Source organism: Coloeus monedula, assembly GCF_965178545.1.
Source record: "Coloeus monedula genome assembly, chromosome: 1".
Lineage (NCBI taxonomy): Eukaryota > Metazoa > Chordata > Aves > Passeriformes > Corvidae > Coloeus > Coloeus monedula.
In genome coordinates, this window is record NC_138781.1 from 101113319 (window position 1) to 101136189 (window position 22871).

Sequence of the window (22871 nt, forward strand, 5' to 3'; positions counted from 1 at the left end):
TGAGTCTGTTTAAACTGATCTGACTAAACCAAAACATTTTCTGCTCTCCTGTGTGAAGTGGAAATCTGTGCTCTTAGATGAGACCTGCAAGAAAAGCAGTTTAAGCTGTTGGCACTGGCAGACTACCATATATTAATTTTTGGAGGCTTTATAATCAGGTGTAGAAGAGAAACTTTAAGTAGTGCACTAAAATTTAATGAGTGGTGATTCTTGAAATGTTAGAGAAAAAGAAAATTTAAAGGCTGAATAACCTAACAGCCAGAGACAGTTTTGCAAGCTTCAGATGACCTCCATCTCTGAAGAAGCTCTGTAGCTTACTAACATAAAGATAATGCAAATAATATTATGAATTTAAGAAAGCCCAACATACATATGTGTGGAACAAGGTGAATAAATTATGTTTAAACAAGTAGAAAATACTGTTTACCTATGTTAAGCTATTAAAATCCCTTGTGTGAAACAGTTTTCTGAGATGAAGGTGCAAGACAAGTACATGGTTGGAATTGTGTCTATAGAATCTCTGCTACGAAGGCATGTCAATGTACATACCAGAGTGACATTGTAAAAATCTTCACTTTTAAGTTACCATGAATCTATTCCCTTCAGGTATCGAAGTATAACTAACCTCAGCATCCTCAAACCAAATGGATATTAGGAAATGTAATTTAAAAAAGCTACAGAAGAAAATAATAAAATGTCTGCCAAAGAGAACAGCAGAATCAGGATTTGATCTCCAGCTTTCAGTGTTAAAAAGCAGAACAGCACCAAGGAGATGTAAATGTTGCTCCCTTGTGAGCATTTTTGCACTCTACTAAAGAAAAATTAGGATGACTTGACAGAGTAAGTGTCCTATTGGATAGTCACAGAAGAAGAAACAAATAGGACAAAAGAAAGAAATCCAAAGAGAATCCAATTTTATAGACAAATACTTGTCTATAAAAATGGTTCTGATATGTGAGCCTTGGCTGTGAATCACAGGGTCTTAGAAGTACAATATAAAGTTGTCATCTTTGACAGACAGTATTCTCCAAGCTTCAGAAGAGAAGAAAATATGAGGTATGGAGCTCTCTGCACAACATGGTCCCAGACTAGTAACAGAAGGACCAAAAATGCAGAAAAATCCCCCCAAATAACAAACAAAAACCAAACAGAACATGTGTTGTTAACACTTCTGCATTGAAGTAATTTTGATTAAAAAAAAAATTTTAGCATCCAAGCAAGAGATCAGGCCATTTCAGAAGACAAATTCAAGCATCATTAGTAATATGCTTTTTAGTCTGGTGTACTCCGTGTCCAGTTGCCTTGAGGGAGATTAATTAGTGTTGCACAATCTGCTTTAAAAAACTGGGTTTCCCAGGCCTAAATACTTGAGGTATCATCTTGAAAGTACTTTGTTAATCACATAGAGCTGAAAAAGATGCAGCATAAAGCAGGCACTGTAACTGATCACTGAGCAATGGGACAATTTAACCCAGTCCTGTGCTTACAAGTGAATTGATTGAACCCAGAAGCTGAATGTGCAAAATCTGGACATTATGCTTGGATGAAGAGGAGGCTTTTCTCTTATGTCTAAATTACTTTTGGCAGCTGAATGATGGCTTTTTGTTTGGTTTGGTTTAAGGGGACTGAGTGTTTGTGCACATATATTAAGTCTGATATGCTGGGATATGGTTTGAAGCTTTTCCTGACTGGCCTGATCAATCATGTTGTCATCCCTAACCTTCAGTGATTGATTAAAAAGCAGAACTCATCAAAAGTGATTCACTATGAGGAGATTATAATCTGACCATTTTACTGAGATGATATATTATTTGCAGTTTATAATAATTTGGGGTTTTTTTCCCAATATGTTCCATCAGAGATTTCTGTTGTTTTTAAATTTAAATTAAAAGAAATAGTAAAACTTACCCAACATCTTCCTTTTTGATTATTATTTATGGTGGCAATACAAACCCTAAAGGTGACAAGAGAATTATTTTAAATATAATATGACCTAGTGTAAATTACATATGCCACAGTTGCAGCGAGGCTTTATCAGTTTTGTTGCTAATGACATTGGCATTAGCAGTGATATCTCAAAACTCAGTAAATCTAATACTTGAGCAGCCCCCTCTTCTAAGTAATGTGGAGCCGATGATTTGATGAAAGTGGTCTTATTAAAACTTTGCAACAAAAATGTGAAAGAAGAAGACATGGTAGTTATGCTTCTTTTTTCAAATAAGATGTTTTCTTCAGCAAGAATGCCTGGATTATGCTAATATAATGTGTCAGTATCTATGGAAGTGTTCATTCCAAAAGCTCCTATTCGCATCAATGAAAAAATGCTTAATGAAGGCAGATGGTGGTGTTTGAATCCGTGACCTCTTCTTCCCTCTTCAGGAGAACAAAGTTTCTTATCCACTGCTGGTAGAAGTAATGGCTAAGATTTCTGTAAATGAAATAACCAGTAATATTGATAATTTTTCTTTCACTTTCTGATGAATTTGTTTTAGTGACATCCACATACCAGTGAAAGTAATGAGAATGTTGCCACTGATTTCAAAAAGCTATGTATAGGGAACATTTTGCATTAGATAAGAGTTTTTCATATAATCAGTTTTATTCTTTCCCTGGAGAACTCAATTTATTAGTCATTTTCTTCTGCCAGTGTGGGTCTTACAGCCAGTGACAGGAACAATGGCAAATACATAGCAATAAAACCATAAAAGTTGGCAGAGGCGTGCAAATGCAATTAAATTATTCCAGCTCTTTAAAATGAAATCTGATCCAGTATCAGGTTGTCAGTTTGTGTAATCAGTTTCCAGTTTTTAAAAGTGCACTGCAGTCTTAAGCCAAAGGTCTGATTCAAATAAGTAGATTGAAAGATACCCACTGATTTCAGGGTGTGTTGTATCAAGTCCTCAATATTTTATATAAAGTTCTGGGAGTAGTCATCTCCAAAGGCAATTTTGAGAATGAAGTTCCAACTCATCTCAGAATATCAGGAACTTATTTTCTCTTAATTTATGAAACTTCATGCCTTTGGAGAAGGTGGCATCTTTCTTCTAAAGGACAGACACAGATTTTTAAGTCAAATATTTCTTTCCCGTGGCTCCACAACCTACCAGATGTACATATGGTATGGTGTTGGCTAAATTTCTCACACAGAGGAATGAACTGGTATGACTGACAGCAGAATTCAGGCTTGGGAAGAACGGCTTCTTCACTGAAAGACTCAGAACAAAATGCTGAGTTATTATTCTCTTGATTCCTTTTCAGTATTTATGACTGCTACTCTAAGAAATATTTTACTATTTTATAAGGCTAGTGTGCCTCCAGAAACTAGAGAATGTCAAATGATAAGCCCATAGAAATAAGATTTTGTCTGTACTGCTATATGAACAGTGTGTTGAAACAGATCAGGAATAATTGATGAATGCTGGAAATTGCTGGGAGAGCTGGTATTTTGTAACCGCAGTGAGGATTAGCACACATTTTTTGTAAGAATGAGAACTCTTAAAAATTGCATCTCCATACTGAAATGGGATACCCTTTACAAGAAGTACATGTGCATATATATATGTATATGCACATACACTTATACATATATAAAAAGCAGCAGGATAGGAATAGAGAACACATGAACAAGTGTGAGAGGTCTGTCATTCAGTAGGTATAGTTTTACTGTAGTTCTGCCATCAGATTAATGTAATCTTTTTCTGGAGTAAATATGAGCTTTCTTGAAGAGGGGAATAGATAAAAATGTGATGTGATACATTGCACTGTATCTTTGTAGTCTATCATGTATGTATGTATGCCTATGGCATATAAATATAAATGGTGAATATATGATAGGCATATACAGAGAGTAAAAGTAATGATTCATGACAATAGCCTGTTGCAAGCCTTCTATTTTCTGTGAGCCATCTGTGTGACATGCTTCTCTTCCTGGGAAACAGTCACATGTATGCAGTACTGCATATAATCAGCCACAGGAGAATTTCATTGCATTACCTGTGACAAAGCTGTCAAGCACTGAGGCACCTGTCTGAAACAGACTGCTCCTGTTAACTGAGAAAAGAAAATCAAGGAGCACATTTAATTCCCTAAGTTATGCAGAGAAGGACTACGGACTGTCTCAGCTGCTTCCCAGGAGAGGCTGGGTGCCAGGGTTGCACAGTGGTAGTTACATCCTTGCTTGAGCAGGACGATCTGATGTCAAGGACACAGAAGCAGCTCTCTGGTGTGTCCCAACTATGGGCAGTTGCTGGGTGTTTGTATCATGGCTCTGCCTCTTCCCATCCCTCCCTCCCTCATGTGGAATCTTTCTCTGTCAGCACAATAGTGTGTATCATTTCGCTGTTTTACTTAACAACCAGTAAATGAAGTGAGAAACACTATAAAAACTATACCTTGATGTATTTCCATTTGAATATGTCTTTGTGTATTTCTGTTAGCTGTTCCATTTTGTAGAGACCAATACAAGCAGATTCCTTCATTTATAGTACGTAAACCCCAGGATACATGGTGAAAGTAAAATACACTTAACTGCAATTTAATTGAAATAGATTCCTCTGAACTCTTCTGAAGGATGGAAATGATGAAATATGAGTAAGGGTTACCGTAAGAATAACATTAGAAAAAAGATGTGCCTTTAGTATACATAATTTAATCTGCCGGTAAAAATTTTTCACAAATTTTCCTTTCAGGACACTTATGCAAAGCATAAAAAGGAATGAAAATATACCATAATACACTACCTGAAAAGGCCCATTAAAAAAACTGAGCCATTATTAAACAGTAGCAGACTGCTTAAGAGCACATAATTCTCAAACCATAAGAGCTTTAATGTATTAATGAGGTGGAATTATGAGTCTTGTTGCTACTAGGATATGCACTTCTTGTGTACTTTTTGCAAATGCAGAGAAGCTTATTAAGCATTTGTTCTGTGCATATAAAAAAAATACCTGAAGTCAATAAAATTGTTTGGAAATAAGTATATTTGATGTCTAATACAGTGGGGTTTATTTTTTAGTTATTTTTTTAAGTGAAGATGCATACAGCTCTATGCTGGGTATGTTTACTGCCTTTTTATACAATTTCTGCCCTAATTCACCTTTCTGTATCATTGTCCTGAAATCTCATGGGTACCGTTGGCAGTTTGATTCTGTATCATGTTTCAGTTGGAAATACTACTTGCCTTCTCTGTGAATGGAATATTTGATGTTGCTTGTATAATCAATTGCTTTTAAAATTGGTGGTTTTCCCTATTAAAGTCCATATACATTTGAATATCAATAATAGCCTTTTATCCTCATCCCTACTTCTTTCTAGGTAGACTTAAAGAGTTCTTTTCAAAGGGCAATATATCTATTACTTTATGCGACAATTTAGCTTGTATGCAAGAGACATAAGTTTCTAGGAGTTCCCACAAGATATGCTTGATTTCAAGCCTGTTACGTTATGAAAATGTATACCATAATGCTTGGTTTAGAAGAGCTGAGATGGTGGCCAGATCCTTGAGGAAACATAAAAAGATTAATGATTGCATTCTGCCTGGCTCTCAGATTCTCACTTCCTGAATCAGTGTAGCAGAGACATATAAAGATGACACATTGATCCTGGGGAGGGAGCAACAATGATTTGCCTTATTATTTCACATGTCAGTCATGTAATACACCAATATTGTACCAAATAGTGAAAGAAGAAATTTCTAGCTTATCTGTCCTTCAGCTTGAAGAACCATTGTACATACTTCTGAAAAAAGGTATATATTTGGAAATTAGGACCTTACTGTGAATAAGAACAAAGAAGTATCTCGATCTTCTGAGAGTTTCTACTTGGAAGCAAAACAAAATACCAGGAAGTACAAACAGTGCTCAGTTTGCATATTAATGGCCTTCCAAGGAACTTCCCCATGGACCACCAGCTCCAGAAAAATTATTATGATGGGGATATTGTGTATTTTTTTCTCCTGCAATGTAGAGCAAAGTTGCTTAATATTTTTTCAGTCATTCTCAAATGTCTGTACATGTTGCCTTTGTTGTTTGATTGATTCATAGATCTATTTGCGATTCTTGGACTACGAGATGCAGAATTCCAACGAATGCAAAAGGAATTTTGTAGCAGTCTATGACGGAAGCAGCTCTGTGGAGGATTTGAAGGCAAAGTTTTGCAGCACTGTTGCCAATGATGTAATGCTGAGGACAGGTCTGGGTGTAATCCGTATGTGGGCAGATGAAGGCAGTCGCAACAGCCGATTCCAGATGCTCTTCACATCTTTCCAAGAACGTAAGACCCTAATCAATGCATCTGCCTTTCAGTTTGTTAAATGATACAACTCCCAAAATCTGTTAATATTTTCTACATGCAGAGCAGTCACTGAATTATGTTGCCAAACAAGCTATGTAAATATTCAGAACAATTCTTCCAAGAATTTGTAGTGAGCAATAATTTGTAATGCAGTAGACAGACCACAGAATTCAAAACTAGGAAAACAGGTACAAGTGGTCATGACCTGTTCAGTCATATAACTGTGACTTTTGTCTGATCCCCAAGCTACCATGTAAGTTTTTCCTTACACAACATGGAAAATTGTACAGCTCTGAAGGTTTTTATCAAGTCTGATAATTTTCTATGAATTTGATTTTTTAGATTTCATTATGATATGCATTTGAAAAATACATTATGATTATTTTATCACAGGTAGTGGGTGTGTGCGTATATCAATGAACGTGTATGTCAGATATTGTTAAGCAAAGAGTTTAGGGGTTTTTTGTAGCAACAAAAGCTTTCTAAAAGCCTTTTATATTTTGGTTAATATTCTCTTTATGTGCCTTACTTGCATTTATATTTTTATATGAATTCTGGGCTCAAATAAAAAGCAAAACAGCCTTTGAAAGAGACAAAATGTAGTTCTAGACAGTTTAAGAAAGCAATCAAACCAATCACAAAAATCCCTCAACAAAACCCAGTAATTCCATTCACTGAAAATAATTGACCCAGATAATCCTGTGAAAGACCTGTGAAAGATATCAATTTGTTTTCTTTGATGGGAATAACACATATTTAGCTTTTCCAGAAAGGTGTATGTGCATTTATTTTCACATGCTGGCTCATGTTAATTTTTAATGTATTTTTGGTTTGTGCATCGTGTGTCTCACAGAAAGATTTCTTTGTGACTGTCAGTGGTTGGAATGAAGGCTCAACCTACCAAATACATTCTTCATCTGTATTCTGTGTGTGTACCCTGCAATGAGGCAACGAGTTGCTATTGAGAACAGCCTCCATAATTCCTTAATTATGGCTCTGATTAAAAATTTCTGACAGTTTACATGCCTGAAACTGCATGCGCCACAGTACTCTCACATTTGCAGCCTTAGGGTGGATTAAATTTTCTTGCCTGCAGATCAGGCTGGGGTCTAAAAGACACTGAGAACCCTTGGCTGAGATGATGCTGCACTTTCTCATTCCTGCAACTGGAGATGCCTTGAATATTCAAGATCTGATTCATTTCTTTCACAAGGCATCTTGATCTGTTACCTTAGAAACAACTGCATAGACACTGGAGGTTCACAGCATATAAAGAACTGGAGATTAATGCACTATGATGACTAACTTGAAATGAAGGTTTGAGACTAACTTGAAATGAAGGTTTGAATAGGTGTATGTTTGCAAAGCTCTCATATTTTAAAGGATTATAAGGAAAAATGTGGGAATTTTGGGGATTTTTTTTCTCTTATAGTGTTCCTAATATATTTACCTGACATGCTACATCTTATGAGCTACTCCTTTCTTGTAAGCAGATGATAGTTTATACTGAATAGTATTCTGACTGGGAAATTCAAAATACTAACATGATGTGCTTTCTGTAAATTTACTCTGAAGAGTCATTGCTCACTAAAAGCTGAAAATTTATTAAAGGCTAAACAGTACTTTGAAATATGTTTACATAGCCTGCTCATAAATAGTAGATGAAACTGCATCTGTGATTTTAGTGCTGGGAATTGACTTTAAAGATTTAAAGGTAATGCAGGTGGTACTTTCTGTGTCAGTTGTCCATAAGTGCTGTCCTATGCCACATACTGCTGCGGGCTGTCAGGAGTCGGCTAGAGCAGATGTCAGGGAGATAGCTCATGGCATGTAAACTGCAACGTCTTCCAGCAGCGTGTGGGAATAATTAGATCATCTGCATGGAAGAGAAGGAATGTCAGACCTCATTCAGGGATATCTGCATCAGGGAACAGACACCTGTGTGTCTATTTGGGGACAAAGAAAAAGGAAAAAATTCTGTTTTGTTCATAGAGCTGAGAAGGGAACAAAATAGAAGATGACATTTACATTGCAGTAATGTGCATGGGAAAGAGTGACAAAGTAGAATTCCTGTATTTACTGTTCCTGTGGGAATGACCAGGAGGTGTTGTGATCTGTTGCTCCCCGAGTTCCTCTCCTTAGTGTGGAGTTAGGCTGTTGAGACTGTGAATTTTCCCTTATACAAGGTGCTGTGTACTGGAAGTGGTATTTGTGGAAAAAAGCTACTAAGCCTGAGCATTGTTTTCTTTCAGTGTAAGTTTGTTCAGTGTTAATTCTTGTTACAGAGCCATTTTCTGAGTACTTGACATTTGTGTAGAACAGAGAAATATTGAAGAGATATCTTATATGTTTATTTTCATATGGTTTGATAACTGTGCTCCAAATCCATTTAAAATATGTAGGCATTTTTTTTGTTGGCATCTAAAAAGTGGTCTTATGAGTTTCCAAACCTCTCACACTGATGTTTTCAGAGCAGCAGTGCTATAAATGTGTCCTAAGGAAAGGCATACAATGCATGAGGTTGTTAAACTTCCTGCACCAGAAAATCAGGAATGATTCTCATCACTGTCAAAATAGTAGCTGAGCTCTAAGTAACACTTAATAACTGATTAATTTTTAATGGGTGATAATTTATAGTGATGATCTGATATTTCATTATCATCACTATTAGCTATTCCAACTGTTATTGTGGGGTTTGTCTCCTTATGTCCTTACCTTATTAATCTTTAAGATATCTTCTAAGCATAATCATATTTTTGTGCATGGGAGTCACTGTCTGCACTGGATTTTAAATATCCAATAAATTAATATAAGAATCAGTAAAAGGTAAACAAAAAAGCTGGTATAATCAAAAGGTGTCTGTTCATCTGGTAAGAAGACTTGAAAAATGAGTCTTTGTTTTTTCACCCACTGACTAACTGTTCATTTTATTTTCCATGATTGAAGAGTGATCTCCAGCCTGATTAATGACAGACATGCTACACCTACAGCTTCTTCAAAGAGCTGCTCCTCAGCAGACACACCTACACTTTAGCCTAAAAGCAGATTTGTAGAACCAGGGCATATGGGATAAGAGAAAAACCCTCTGTATTCACAGCAGACAAGATGTTCACTTTCTCACCTCTGACTGCTCTTTGGTAGCACAGCTTCCTTCTGCGTCCATAACCCTGCACCAGAAACCCCAGACCAGAAAAACTTCTTTCCTTCTCTTATTTGTTGTCCCTTTGAACTCTAAGTCTGTTTTTAGAGCCCTGTCACATGCGACTTTCCTAATGGAGCACAAGTTCTATCATTCTTATTTTGTTTTTATTACCAAAACCCATATTTGGATAGAAATCTAAGGCTGTGTTTAGAATAGTATTGTGCAGTTTGATCAAGTGTCAGCACTCAAGTCCTTGTTTACAGGCTTGAAGGCAATCACCCAGCATGGGCAGTTCTTTAAAGGGGAAAAGGAGCTGCAGGTATGCAGTGCTAGGGACAGTGTTTTTTGAGGTAAAGCTAATGGAAGTACTGAAAAAGGAACAACAAGGTGTTAAGCGCAACATGTAAAGAGGCAGTTTCCCCTTGCAAGGACTTAAGAATGTAAGCAGATTGCAGATTTGCTGGTTTTGCTCTCTGCTTCCACACTAATATTTTAAAAAGAAACCATTGGGATTGCTTCCTTACTGGTGAGCACTCATCTGCCACTTTCTTCTTTGTGCTATTTGCAGCTATCTTAGTGAAAAACCCTCACTGGCTAAGCATCCCAGTGACTCCCTGACCCTGAACAAAATAATTGTTTGGGGTGCCCAGAGTGTATAAACTGAACACAGGCTGGAGCTCTGGGCACATGCTCCTGAGCTGCCATTCCCTCTTGAGTTTTTATATCAAAAAAACCCCAAACCACAAAATGTGAAACCACATATAGGTGTTTTTTAAAGACCAGATTATTAATTTGTATATGGTATTAACTATCCATAAAAGTTACATTTATCTTGCACAGAGCTGTCTGAAGGTGACTGAGAAAACAGTGTTAAGAACATCTCATTTTCAAGTTTCTAATAGCTGTATTTTAATAAGCTTTTTTTTTTTCATTAGTGGGAAATGAAAAGATAATCATTTTAATTTAGGTAATATACTTGTAGTGTACAGTACTAAAACAGTCTTAATAATTTTATAATTTTAATAAAGCAAATGAAATTGTCTCTCAATAAATGATATTTTCCTTGAAAAGACTGATAAAAAACTTCTTCCTCTGTTTCAATGGTGATTCAAGGAACATCTGAAGAATTTAATTTTTCCTTCTCTTGTGGAGGAAAGAAAGTCCTATTTTTCATTAAAGAACAATGGGAAAATCCAAATGATCTGTGCTTAAAGAATTTGTGTGCAGAGCATGATGCAATGAGCTATTTTAAGTAGAGGAGGAGTAGGTGTGAAATGTCTAACGACTTCAGTGTAAAATGTTTCTCACATCTAACCATTGTTAAGATTTCAGAATTTTCCCATTCACCCTTAGGAGGAAACAAGACCTTTCAAAGATGTAATGACAAGAAAGGAAGGGGGGAAAGGAGGGAGAGAGATAAGCCTAAAAATAACAAGCAGGGTAGGGCATTTGTCTAAGATTATCCAATCCTGGCCTGAAATCCCTGCCTTGAAACAGGCTCAAAGGGTAAATCCACACGGTTCAATGAAGTACAGCTTAGACAACTGGGCTGGCTTGCTCAGAGCTAGTTCACACCCTGGAAGCAAAGGAGATGCACTAACTGTGGATGGTGCTGAGAAATAGTGAGAAATACACTGAGGAAAGCACTGCACTGAAGTGGAACAGCTAGGCTGCACACCAGTTCCATTACAAATCTGCTTTTAGCTCCATCTTGTAAAAATATTTTGACCTGCCCATGATTGCAATTTATATCTAGAGTATCCTGCAATGCCCAACAAAATGATACTTAATGCACAGAGATAATGTATTTTGTTACTTATGTAGTAACGTCACAATAGTATAATAATGATTAAACATGGAATATTTAATTTCTAGACTGCTTTACAAATATTGTTATTTGGTAGTATAAGCTGGAATACCTTACTTGTGAATAATTATTTTATTGTCTGACGGAAATCAGTATAACTTTTTTAAAATATAAATTATGACTGCTTTTATTTCATGTTGCTTTGTAAAGTTGGTATATGGAAGAACTATTAATACACATTATATGTCTCTGTCTTAGGGCTATTCAGGATTAAAATATTAATTTTTTGTTAATAAATTAAAAAGTGTAGATTGTGGGCATGTGCATTTCTAAAACCTTTCTATAGTAAGAAAATACAGAAACTCCATTGGTTCATTTTTTAAGAATTTTGAAAGCAGTAATCTCAAATATCAGAGAGAAGCTTTTTTGAATACTGCGGTGGAAACCTTGTGGAAATATGAATAATATAACAATCTCCTAACTTGTGCTAGAAACAGAACATATTTACATGCCCAATAACAGAAATAAGGTTGTTATTATTATAGTTGGGGTTTTTTAAACATAGGTTTCCTAAACCTGAGAAAAAAGTCTGGGATATCACGTCTACTCTTGTGAATGCTTGTGTATCTTCTAGGATAAGGGCACCATCTTGTGTTCAGTGTAAATAGCTGTTGCAAAGCAGGAGATTTTACATTATAATGAATTCAAGAACTATAAAATTTGTTTGTCTATTAAGATACAAGGTATTCTTACACATAGCACTCACATTCATAAAAAAAATCATCATTAAAAATAATGTAGAATGAAAATGTTTGAAATTTTTAATATTGAACAAATGATTTTACAAAAACTATTCTTTTATATAAAAATAATTATTGGTTCAAATTCAAACTAGAAAAAGAACCTTTACTAATATTTTTCTTTAATTAGTGATTTAATTTAGAGTATATTATTTTCATGCTGTAAAAATCAAAGAACTTATTAGAGACTTAACTTTATTAAAATATATCCGGTTTAATTATATGTGTAGTTCTAATTTGCTCAGTTGTGTTATAATCATTATGAATTGTTCATCATGCTGAATATGTTGTCTCACTTATTTCTAGGCCAGTACCTTGGTAGAGCTTGACTTAAGGCAGCTTTGGGACATAGGAGAAATAACACAATTGTGTGTTCCCAGCTGTTACTTTCAATCTAATTATGAAGTCAGGGTTTTTTTCAGAGAGCATGGAATGGACTCCAGGATATGGGCTAGTCCAATCCTTTTGTTCTAAGCAGGATCAGATACAGCAGGTGGCTCAGGGCTGTGCCCAGTTGGGTTTTGAATATCTTCAGTGATGGAGATGACACAACCTCTCTTGGTAAACCAGCTCTTGCACAGTGTTTGACCAACCTCAAACTAAAAGTTAGTTCTTGCATTTAAAGGGAATTTCCTGTATTTCCTTTAGTGTTCATTGCTTCCTGTCTTGTCACTGGACATTGCTGAGCAGAGTCTGGCTCTGTCTTCTTTTCTCCCTCCTGGTGGATATTTGGATGCATTGACAAGAGCCTGCTCGAACCTTCTCTGCTCCAGGCTGAGCAGTCCCAGCTTTCTCAGCCTCTCCACACACCTCCGATGTCTCAAGCCTTTAAAAGGCCTTCATGGCCTCATGCTGGGCTCACTGCAGTCCATCTGTCCCTTTTGTGCCGAGGAGCCCAGAACCTGACACAACACTGCAGATGCGGTCTCACCAGTGCTAAATAGAGGGGAAGGATCATATCTCAGCCTGCTGACAAATCTGTTTTTAATGCAGCCCAGGATAGTGGGGGCTTTTTTTGCCACAAGGCTCAAGATGATTCGAGGTGACCTTATTGCATACCAGAACTTCTTCTGCAAACTTGCTTTCCAGTCGGTCAGTCCCCAGCATGTACTGGTGCGTGAAATTATTCCTCCCAAGGCACAGGACTTTACATTTCCTTTTGTTGATCTGGTTGAAGTTCCTGTTTGCCCATCCCACTGAGGCCTCAATCAGCATGATTTTTCAGAGATAATCAAGAGTGGCTTCACAATGATGTCAGTCACCTACTGGGGACAGTCACCAGGGGTTCATGTCTGTTCAGTCGATTACATATTCCCTAATCTGGTCCTCTTCCACTTAGAGAAGTCATATTACTGCTGGGATCATGCTGCCCTACTGCCTCCTCTTATACCTATCCCTTCTGTGTTTGAGTTTAGTCAGGAGCTCATTGTCCATCCATGCAGGATAATGGCTACCTTCACTTGATTTTCGGCCTGTCCAGATAGACAACTGCTGAGCTTGGAGGAGGTGATCTTACAGAATCAACCAACTCTCCTTGAACCTGTATCTTTCCAGGACCACCTCCCATGGCATTTGTCCACCCAGATCCCTCAACAATGAACTTTTGCTTTTCTGAGGTCCAGAATTATGATCGTGCTTTTTGGTTTATTCCTTCTTGGCAGCATCCTGAACGCCATCATCTCATGCTCCTGACATTCATTTTCCCAACTGATTCTTATTTATAAAAGCATAAAGCACAGCAGAGCTGTGCTCATCAGCTCCTTCATTACCTGTGCCAGGAAGTTATCAATGCACACTGGAAACTTCCTGGATTGCTAGTGCCCTGCTGTGTTGCCCTCTACAGACCACATGATTAAAACCCCTATAAGGACCAGGGCCTGTGATCATGAGGCTTCTTCCAGCTGCCTGAAGAAGATTTCATTGACTTCTTGCTCCTGATCAACTAGTGCAGACACAAAGTACAACATTGGTAGCTTTCCACTGGGTTTTCCACCAATCATGACCAAAAGCCCACTTGGCTCCTCAGCTGGGTGAGCTCTCTGCATTCCTGCTGCTCTCTCAAATAAAGGCCGTTTATGTAGTGGTGGGGAAGACCATGGAGTCATAGAGTACAGCTTCTAGTGTGTGGAGAGAGTTGGGCTGCTTTATCTAGTTGAAGTTAATGATAGCAGTAGCTTCCTTTTGTGAAAACATCCACAATCTTGCTGTCACATACTGCTTGATTCCACTGCCATCCTGGGATCTGTAACAGCTTTAGGAAAGCATCAGGACCAGATCCCTCTTGTTGTAGAAGAATCTGATTTACTACCAGTTCATTTATCTTTTTGTTATTAGTAGAATATCCTTGATGTAGCATCCCAAGACCCCTTTGCTGTGCCTTTTTTTGGGCAAGAAAGAAAATTTTTCCAATGTACAACAGGACTGACACATTTACAACTTCCTTTGATGCTTTCATTCTTTCCAACAAAATACCTTAATTAGAGTGGGGGAAATACATTGACTTCTTGTCCAGCCTAATCCCTCCAGGATTATGGGACCACAGAGAGGACTTGGCTATTTTAAATTTATAAACATGAAGAAGAGGGAGCTGTTTGTCATTAGTTTTCTGAATCTTACATTTGGGTTTCTCTCATGCTAAATTTGCTGTAGTGGCTTTGAAATTGCTTTGCTACATTATTCATCTTGTTTTGACATTTATTCACCTACCATTTTTTTCCTCCACTGTACAATAGCACAATTTAGGAAAACTTAAATTTTCATTCTTTTTCCTTCCTTTCTCTTGCCTTTTGTTTCCAGATGTCCCTGTCACCTTTTTGCATAATTATTCCTTCTTCTTAAATTTGAAAAAAAAGGTCTTTTTTATTGCTCTTAATTTTTCTCTCATTTCTGAAAGTTTTCCTAATATTTTCACTTGATAGAAAATCTCAGTATTTCTTTCAGTGCAGAATGAAATAACCAATTGACATTGTTTTTTTCCTGTAGAATTCTCTCCTTCTTCCTCTTCCTTTCACTTCCTTGCTACCTACCTTTAGTTCTTCTTTTCTACTTACCACCACTATATATCTGAATTCAGACAGCACTCTGTCCTTCCCACTTCACTTCTAAGATCCTTCATGCCACTCTGAATGCTTTTTGGTGTTTTGGTCTTTTTTCTTTTTTTAGTTTTTCTTTGTGGCTTTAATAGTATAATCTATCCTAATCCTGCAATTATTTTTTTGTTTTCTTTTGTTTTTAATATTTCCTCCTTGTTCCCATATCACTACTTGTACTTTATCCATTTGATATTTGGGTCTTTTTTTTGGTACACTTTGTATTTTGAATGGGTGGCTCTTTAAATCTTCTTAGGTTTCTCACTTTTTTTTTTTTTTGCATAGAGTAGGCAGTGAGACTGTTTCTGCATGTAGGAAACATCCCCAAAGATCCTCACCTTGCCTGGAAACAGGGATGGCACCTAGAGTGTGAAAGGATGATTATGCATCTGATGTGTTACTTACGTGATGTGTCACATCATGATGTGGCACAGTATCCTCCAGGCTCAGCCTTCACTGTCCCCAAAAGACAGCAACGGATAGATAAGGACTGTCCCTAAGCCTCCTCCCTTTCTAATATGTACATGTGCTCTTCTGATCTGTCCAGCATAAAGTAGAATCCTTTCTGTAACAAACTTAAAATGTGGTCAGGCTCACTGCACCTTAGGAGATGGCATACCAGATTTAAAACCCAAAATTGAACAGTGGACAGGCTGGTTGATGTCCTCTGCATTGACTAAGAGATACAGTGTATGTACAGTGTTATAGCTGAGTGAGTGGTTGCATATTTGGGGGTGTGCATGTTGATTTTGACGGCATTTACTATTTGCTTAACACACCGTAACTGCTCCAAATAAGCCGGTTATGGATATCTTAACATAAACACTTATTGGAAAATGGATTTCTTGACATGATATATGGGGTCATTAAGTTCTGCAATATAAATCCTTTGTACTGTCCTTTTTTTGCAAACCACTAAACCATTCTCTCTGCTATGCATTCATGTTGTCAGAGGAACTGCTTCTAAAATTGCAGGGGAGAACAATTTTCATGAAGCATCAAACTTGAAGTATCAGTAATATGAGCATCATAACTGCTTTCTGATTTGTTAAGGGTCTAAGTTTATTTTTCTACCTTTCCCTTAAAAATAATTATAATAAGGCTTTTTGGTTGCTTGAACTAAAAAAATACATAAGGAGTTAATTTTAGCCAATTTAACACTGACAAAGTTTGTAGCTCTTCTAAATTACAGGTTTTCTGGTTTGAAGAGATATGAGGAGTAATTTATCTCTACTCTCTTTTACACTTTTGGAGTAGTATCATTACAGCCTCAACACCTAATGATCTGCCAACACGTCCGTAAACACCACAGTTTAGCAGCATGTACAGTACCTTCCAAAGGCTTTCAGGTGGTTTCTTCACAGTATAATATATGGCCATCAGTAAAGCCATTTTCCTGCAGCTTTAATCTGCATGATTCTTCTAGGCCATGGGTTTCAGGGACACTGAAGACTGTTGTGCTTTTTTATCTTCATATTTGTGATCAAAGGGGTGCTTCTTAACAGTAGCCTTTCTTATGACTAAAAGGTTTTTAAAATAATTTTACTTTGTGTATAAATGTTCAGGCACCGTTGATATGGGCCCTAAAGTATGTATCTTCTTTGAGTCACACAAGTTTTCTTATAAAATTGGGGTTTCAGCAACAAACTTTATAAGATGTTATTTCCCATACATTAGATCTGTCTGGGATACAGTTAACTCTTTTTGTATCAGCCCATAAGGTGATATGTTTTGGATCTGTGGTTAAACTGTTGATAACACCATTGATGACTCCCCACCAATGTTTGGAAGCCAACCCACTACAGCCATGAGAGTCATGCTAGGGGAAGGTTCAGTCATTTCAGACAAAACTGAGAACCTCTTGCCACAGAGTAATAAACAGTCTGTGACTTGAGCGCTCTCCATGCTGCATGTCAAATGTTTAATATGGTCAAGGAGTATGTGCTGTATAGCTTTTTCATATTACAGAATACATGTCCACTCCTGGATGTGTTTGTTGAGGAGAGCTGAATGATTTGCTAATTAATATAATTTATCATTTCTCTCATTTTTAGCCCCCTGTGAAGCCAACACATTCTTTTGCCACAGTAATATGTGTATAAATAATACACTGGTCTGCAATGGACTCCAGAACTGTGTGTATCCCTGGGATGAAAACCACTGCAAAGGTAACATGTAGAACTGAAAAAGTCATCATTTACACTGCGTGAGATACAGCATATGATCCTCAGTTTCTTGCTAAGTATGTGCCAGATGGGTGAAAGCTCAGGAAGAGCATACATCAAGCAATAGAGAAAATGAAGGAACATAAAAAATGTCAGTGGATTTTACTTCCAGTGTTTTCATTTTTTTGTCCGGTGTTGTATTGGTTATGTCCGGCCAGCTGGTTATGCTCTTCTGGAAGGCTTTCTGGTCACTTGGTCTCTGTTTTCCATACAATCTAAAGTATAATTAAAGGTAATATTTTGGTTCCTTTGCCACAGTTACCTTTGTGGAGGAGTAACATATGAGTAGCAGGTGTCTTTTAGCTGCATGTTATGCCCATAATAGCCCAGGTGGTCTTATAAAAGAAGGTAAAGTGAAATTAACACTGTAAGTAAGCAACCAAATCTACCTATAATCAAGTGAAATTGCAGTGCAAGGAACAAGCACAGGAAATTAGATGTAATATTTATTTCATAGGCAAGGAGTGATGTTCTTACTCATGTGCTGACAAGGGTTTCTAAATATTCCTGTGGTTATGTTAAAAAAAACCCCACACCAACCCCAAAACAGCATCTGTGTTGTCTTTAGGGAAAAGAGCTTAACTAAAGTACACTGCAGGCTAGGGAGACAGTTCGCTTCTGTCTTGTATCCCCCTGTCTCCCCCCTACTGCAGATTTGCTCCTGGAAACATGGGATATGCCAAATTTAGGAACCAATCAAGAAAAAATTCAGAATGAGGTGGATTAGCAGTCAGCCCAAGTCTACTGAAGCCTGTAAAATCCTGACAAGCAGTGCAATAGGGTAAAACACAAATGAAAATATATACTCCAAAAGAACACAGCTAAACTGTGGCATAGCATAATATTCTTCAAAGAAACTAAACATACAATTGGGAAATGATTATTCATTCTCTAGTTCTTCACAATAGAGGAAAACAGAAAACATTCAGCACTCTAATTTCCAGAACAATTTTCATCTTTCCTTCATCAAGTGTCTTTTATCAGGTCTTGTGCATTTATCCTCTATTTTTTTTCTGACTACAAAAAGGAGGTTTGCTGATTCCAGCAAAAACATTGTTTGCTGCAGTGTTGCTTTTTCTAACTCTGCTTTTTCTCCAGAGTCTGGAGTCAGTCAGTTAGAGAAACATTGAGTGAATCTACAAGCACAGACAATGAAGCACAGACTGAAGAGTTAAGTCCTGGTATCTAGGAGATTATGAAGAGACGAACGTTACTGTTTCAGTGCCAATAACTTTCATTTCAAGCCAGGAAAAATTACACTAAACTGGGTGTTGAAACTTAACCACAATTGTCTTGCTATGCCTGAGAGAGACTAATGCACATACTTTCAACTTGAATTTCTACAAGGCTCAGTCACCATCTTGAGTCTGCAGACTTGTGAAAGCAAATCACAGAGAAAGATACACAAGAGGAGGGAGAAATTTGTTTTATTTCATTATTTTATCACATTTTTCTGCTTCATTCACAATGCAGAATTTGCTGACTAACTTATTAGAGGCTCTTGAGTAAAGGGTAGTAGGTATGATCACCTTTTGGATTTTTTATGGCTGTTTACAAAAGTTTTGGTAATTAATAGGAAAAAAACCAGAAATAACTCGCACCAATTTGTTTTTTTCCTTCTGAAATCTAAATTTGAATAACTTTTCTATTTTCTCCTGATTTAGCTTTTTCATTGAATGCTGTCAAAATTCCTACTCAGCTCACAAATATTAGAACTCAAATCCTGTAAAATCTTGTTCTTTCATAGGACGTAATGTCCCAGTTGCATATATTTACTGGAAGAGAGAGAAAATAATGAAGAGAACATCTGTAACAGTCTTGGGGGCTTTAGCAGGCAAATGGAGTTCAGAGGTGCCACTGAAGCCATCTGCTTGTTATGGTGGTTGCTTTTTATAAAAAAATTTAAATAATTTTTTCATTTAATTAAGCTTGCAATATACCCTGAATAAATAAGTTTCCAAGTGAATAGGTACACAAAGGATTTGTGTGTTGCTTATTTGGCTTAACAAATACCTGATTTCTCCCTCTTTTTTGTTGGTGAGATTGATTAAGTGAACTCAGACATAGACTAGTCTCAGCCTTGCAGTATTCTGTGAACCCATCATAGTGGTTTTTATTCTTGAACTGCAATTAATGCTGTTTCTTTGGTTTTTTTTTTTATTTCCTGTCACACAGAAAAAAGAAAAGCAAACCTATTGGACCAACTTACCAATACCAGTGGGACTATAATTGGGGTGACTTCTTGCATTGTGATCATCCTCATTGTTATCTCTATTATAGTACAGATCAAGCAGCCTCGTAAAAAATTTGTCCCAAGGAAAACAGACTTTGATCAAACAGTGTTCCAGGAGGTGTTTGAGCCTCCTCATTATGAGTTATGCACCCTTAGAGGGACAGGGACTACAGCTGACCTTGCCGACGTTGCAGATGACTTTGAAAATTATCATAAACTGCGGAGATCCTCTTCAAAATGCATTCATGACCATCACTGTGGATCACAAGTGTCTAGTATTAAGGGCAGCCGTAGTAACCTCAGCACAAGAGATGCTTCTGTCTTGACAGAAATACAACCCCAGCCTGTAAAACCACTTGTTCAGCCCATGAACAGGAGAAATATCCTTGTCATGAAGCATAGCTACACACAAGATGCTGCAGATGCGTGCGAGATAGACGAAATTGAAGAGGTGCCAACCACAAGTCACAGGCTGTCCAGACATGATAAAGCTGTTCAGCGGTCAGTATCAATAGATTTTTGATGAAGACTATTGTGTAAGGACTTGACTGCCCAAACATATTCACTCTTTGTTCAGTAAAGACATATTTTCTTTCTTCTTTATTTATTGTTTAAATTTCTGTTTCCTGATAGCACATGTCATTACATTATCTCTCTCTCTCTCTTTCTCATCTCTGGTCCTCTTTCCTGAAGGGTCCTGTATGTCCATTTTATCTTTCTACTTTATTTCTTTCTTTTTCTTTTACTGTTTTACACACACCCACGTACATACACAGGTCAACAGAGAACAGGTACAATTTTAAAAACCAAAGAAGATTATGTGAATTTTGTTTTTGGAACAGCCACATACATGTGGTTTCCTTGTCACTGAGGTGGCCTTGAATATCTTCTGCTGTTGGTCTAACCATCTCTAAATAAATACATCAATAAATAAAAGATACATGTATCCATTTTGATGCATGACACAAGGATGAGGAACACATTCCTTTTCTCATGGAACACTACCTTTTATATAATGAATGACAACATTTCCAAAACTTTAATATGTCTGTTCCATTATTGATTAGAGTATTTTGATTTGATATATTAACACAGATAGATAGATTAGAACATGAGACAACATAGTGAACTCATATATTTACATATGAGAATGAAGTTAAAGGGAATCTTTCTAATCAATAAAAAAAGCAAAGTCATCCATAATATTTTTAATGAAAGAGCTATTTATTCTGTACATTGCACTTTAAATGACTGTAAATATAAATTATTAAAAGCTTACAAGTAAAAGAAAAATAAAACCAGAAATATTTATGAAAAATTTATTTGAAAAAGAACACATAATCCTTTTTAATATATTTGTGTTTTCTCTTGCATGCATTATTTATGCATTTCTTTTGACTGTTTACATGCCCTCCATATTTTCTTTGCACATTAAGGCATTTCTTTCTCTTAAAAAAAAAGTTATTTGGTTATTTTAATGCAATTGCATGTCTATGTAAATTACTTCATGAATATCGATCCGATTATCAAAGTGTACTGTTTATTAAGTATCTATATGCATATATTTCTTTTTTTTTATGCAAACACTATTATTTTGAATGAAATAGCCATAACATTCCAGGTTCTGCCTCATTGGGTCTCTAAGCAAACATGAGTCTGAATACAACACAACTAGGGTCTAAGAGAAAAACCTGAGGTAAGTAAACATACCTATACAGCAATTGAACCATCTGTTGCTTTCCATTTTTCTGTGTTACACTGCTAAAATGTGTATTAGGTCTCAAATTTTATGTCATCTTGTAGGTAGTTAGGTTTGAATGCTAAAAAACCTGAAAGGCAGATGACCACTTTAGCATTGCAAACTAAGCAAAATCTGTTAATTCCTTATCCTTGACCGACTTAGAGTCAGCCCCTAGACAAAAACAATCTTCAATCCAAACGCATTATAAAGTCATGTGCTTTCCATGGCTCTTGTATTTAATTAATTTATTTATTAATTATTATTTATGGAAATAAAAGTTAGAGTCCCAGCATGTCAAATATAATGTAAAACTTGGCAATTTAACTCAAGTCAGTAAGATGGGGAACTGTCTGTTTTCGGTTCATTTTTGTCATCCAATCTTGTGAAATGTTGGGGGAAGAGTGTGTGTTAGTACTGATAAATTTAAAGATTCTGTAGCACTAAGGTTAATGTTTTCAAATGAAACTTACTTTTTGGAGTCTTTTCCTAAGCTTTTAATTTTGCATAATTTTTATCAACACTTAAAAAACATAATCTCAGATGTTTATAATGGAGTTATAGATAGCTGCTAGTCTGTCAGTTTATATATGTGTACATATAAGCATAGATATGTGTATATACATTTTTATGTGTATATATGTATAAAGCAATTTTACAGCTAAATAATCCATTAATGGTTTTATTGCCTGTAGATAGTTTAAGTAAATATTTTTCTGCATTTTTTTTCCTCAGAGAGAGTGTATTTTAACTTTGTTTTGCTTTCAGACAACTATTTATGCCATCATGCAAACTCTGAATGGAAAAATCCATATGAATTTTCTCAGCTGACTGAAAGAGAGAGTGGACAATTTTCCAATTTAATTTAATTGCCTTTATGCAAACCTAAGAAGTATAGACATATCTTACTTCCTTAGCAAGATATTCCCATTGCAGAAAAATTAGATTTCTTTTGTAATTTGGTTTCTGGCCACCAAGTGCTCCTTAGTTACTAAATATATTTGGAGATTTGCTGAAAACTTGAGGAAGAAATTAGTTCCTGAGACTGTCCTTTTATTTTTTTGGGTTTTTTAAGTCACAGTTTTCTTTAAGTTGATCTGTTTTATGTCTGTTACTTACTTGTATGTTGTGTGATATGTGGAAGAAGATTTACATTGAACTTTTGTTATATGTACGTTGTTTTCATTATATAGACTGCTTGAGAATAGTGCGCTCCTGGGTGATTTTGAACATGCTACAATGAAATATGAAACTATCGTCCTTGGAAACACCAGCTAGAGGTTTTATGGACTCTCTGACCAGCTATTCTCTTATCATGAAAAAATTCAGCAGTGTTGAGTAAAATTACTAGAAGGCAATAAGACTTTGGTTATTATGCTTATCAGTCATTTCTCTTTTTCTTTTTCTCTCTTCTTTTTGTTGCAAGTAAAATTCCCAATTTCAGGAACAATTTATTGAAATCAGGTATTTAGCCATTCATAATCACTTCAATAGAAATGTTTGTTGGATAAGCATCTAGCAATATGACTGAATTTGACACTGAGAA

At 36.3% G+C, this 22871-nt stretch overlaps 1 protein-coding gene across 3 annotated transcripts in view; it reads left to right on the forward strand.

The window, feature by feature from the left end:
• Positions 1 to 22603, forward strand: part of NETO1 (neuropilin and tolloid like 1) — a gene marked incomplete at both ends in the record, with an annotated part of 61475 nt that extends 38872 nt beyond the window's left edge. For 2 of the 3 annotated variants that reach the window (XM_082282829.1, XM_082282830.1), the window contains 4 exons: positions 6042 to 6270; positions 17184 to 17297; positions 19530 to 20088; positions 22519 to 22603. In XM_082282829.1, the coding sequence (XP_082138955.1) occupies positions 6042 to 6270; positions 17184 to 17297; positions 19530 to 20088; positions 22519 to 22603 (987 nt within the window). Of the gene's footprint in view, positions 1 to 6041; positions 6271 to 17183; positions 17298 to 19529; positions 20089 to 21208; positions 21270 to 22518 lie in introns of those variants that run through there. The other variant, XM_082282831.1, reaches the window with a different exon arrangement.
• Between the last annotated feature and the right edge of the window lie 268 nt (positions 22604 to 22871).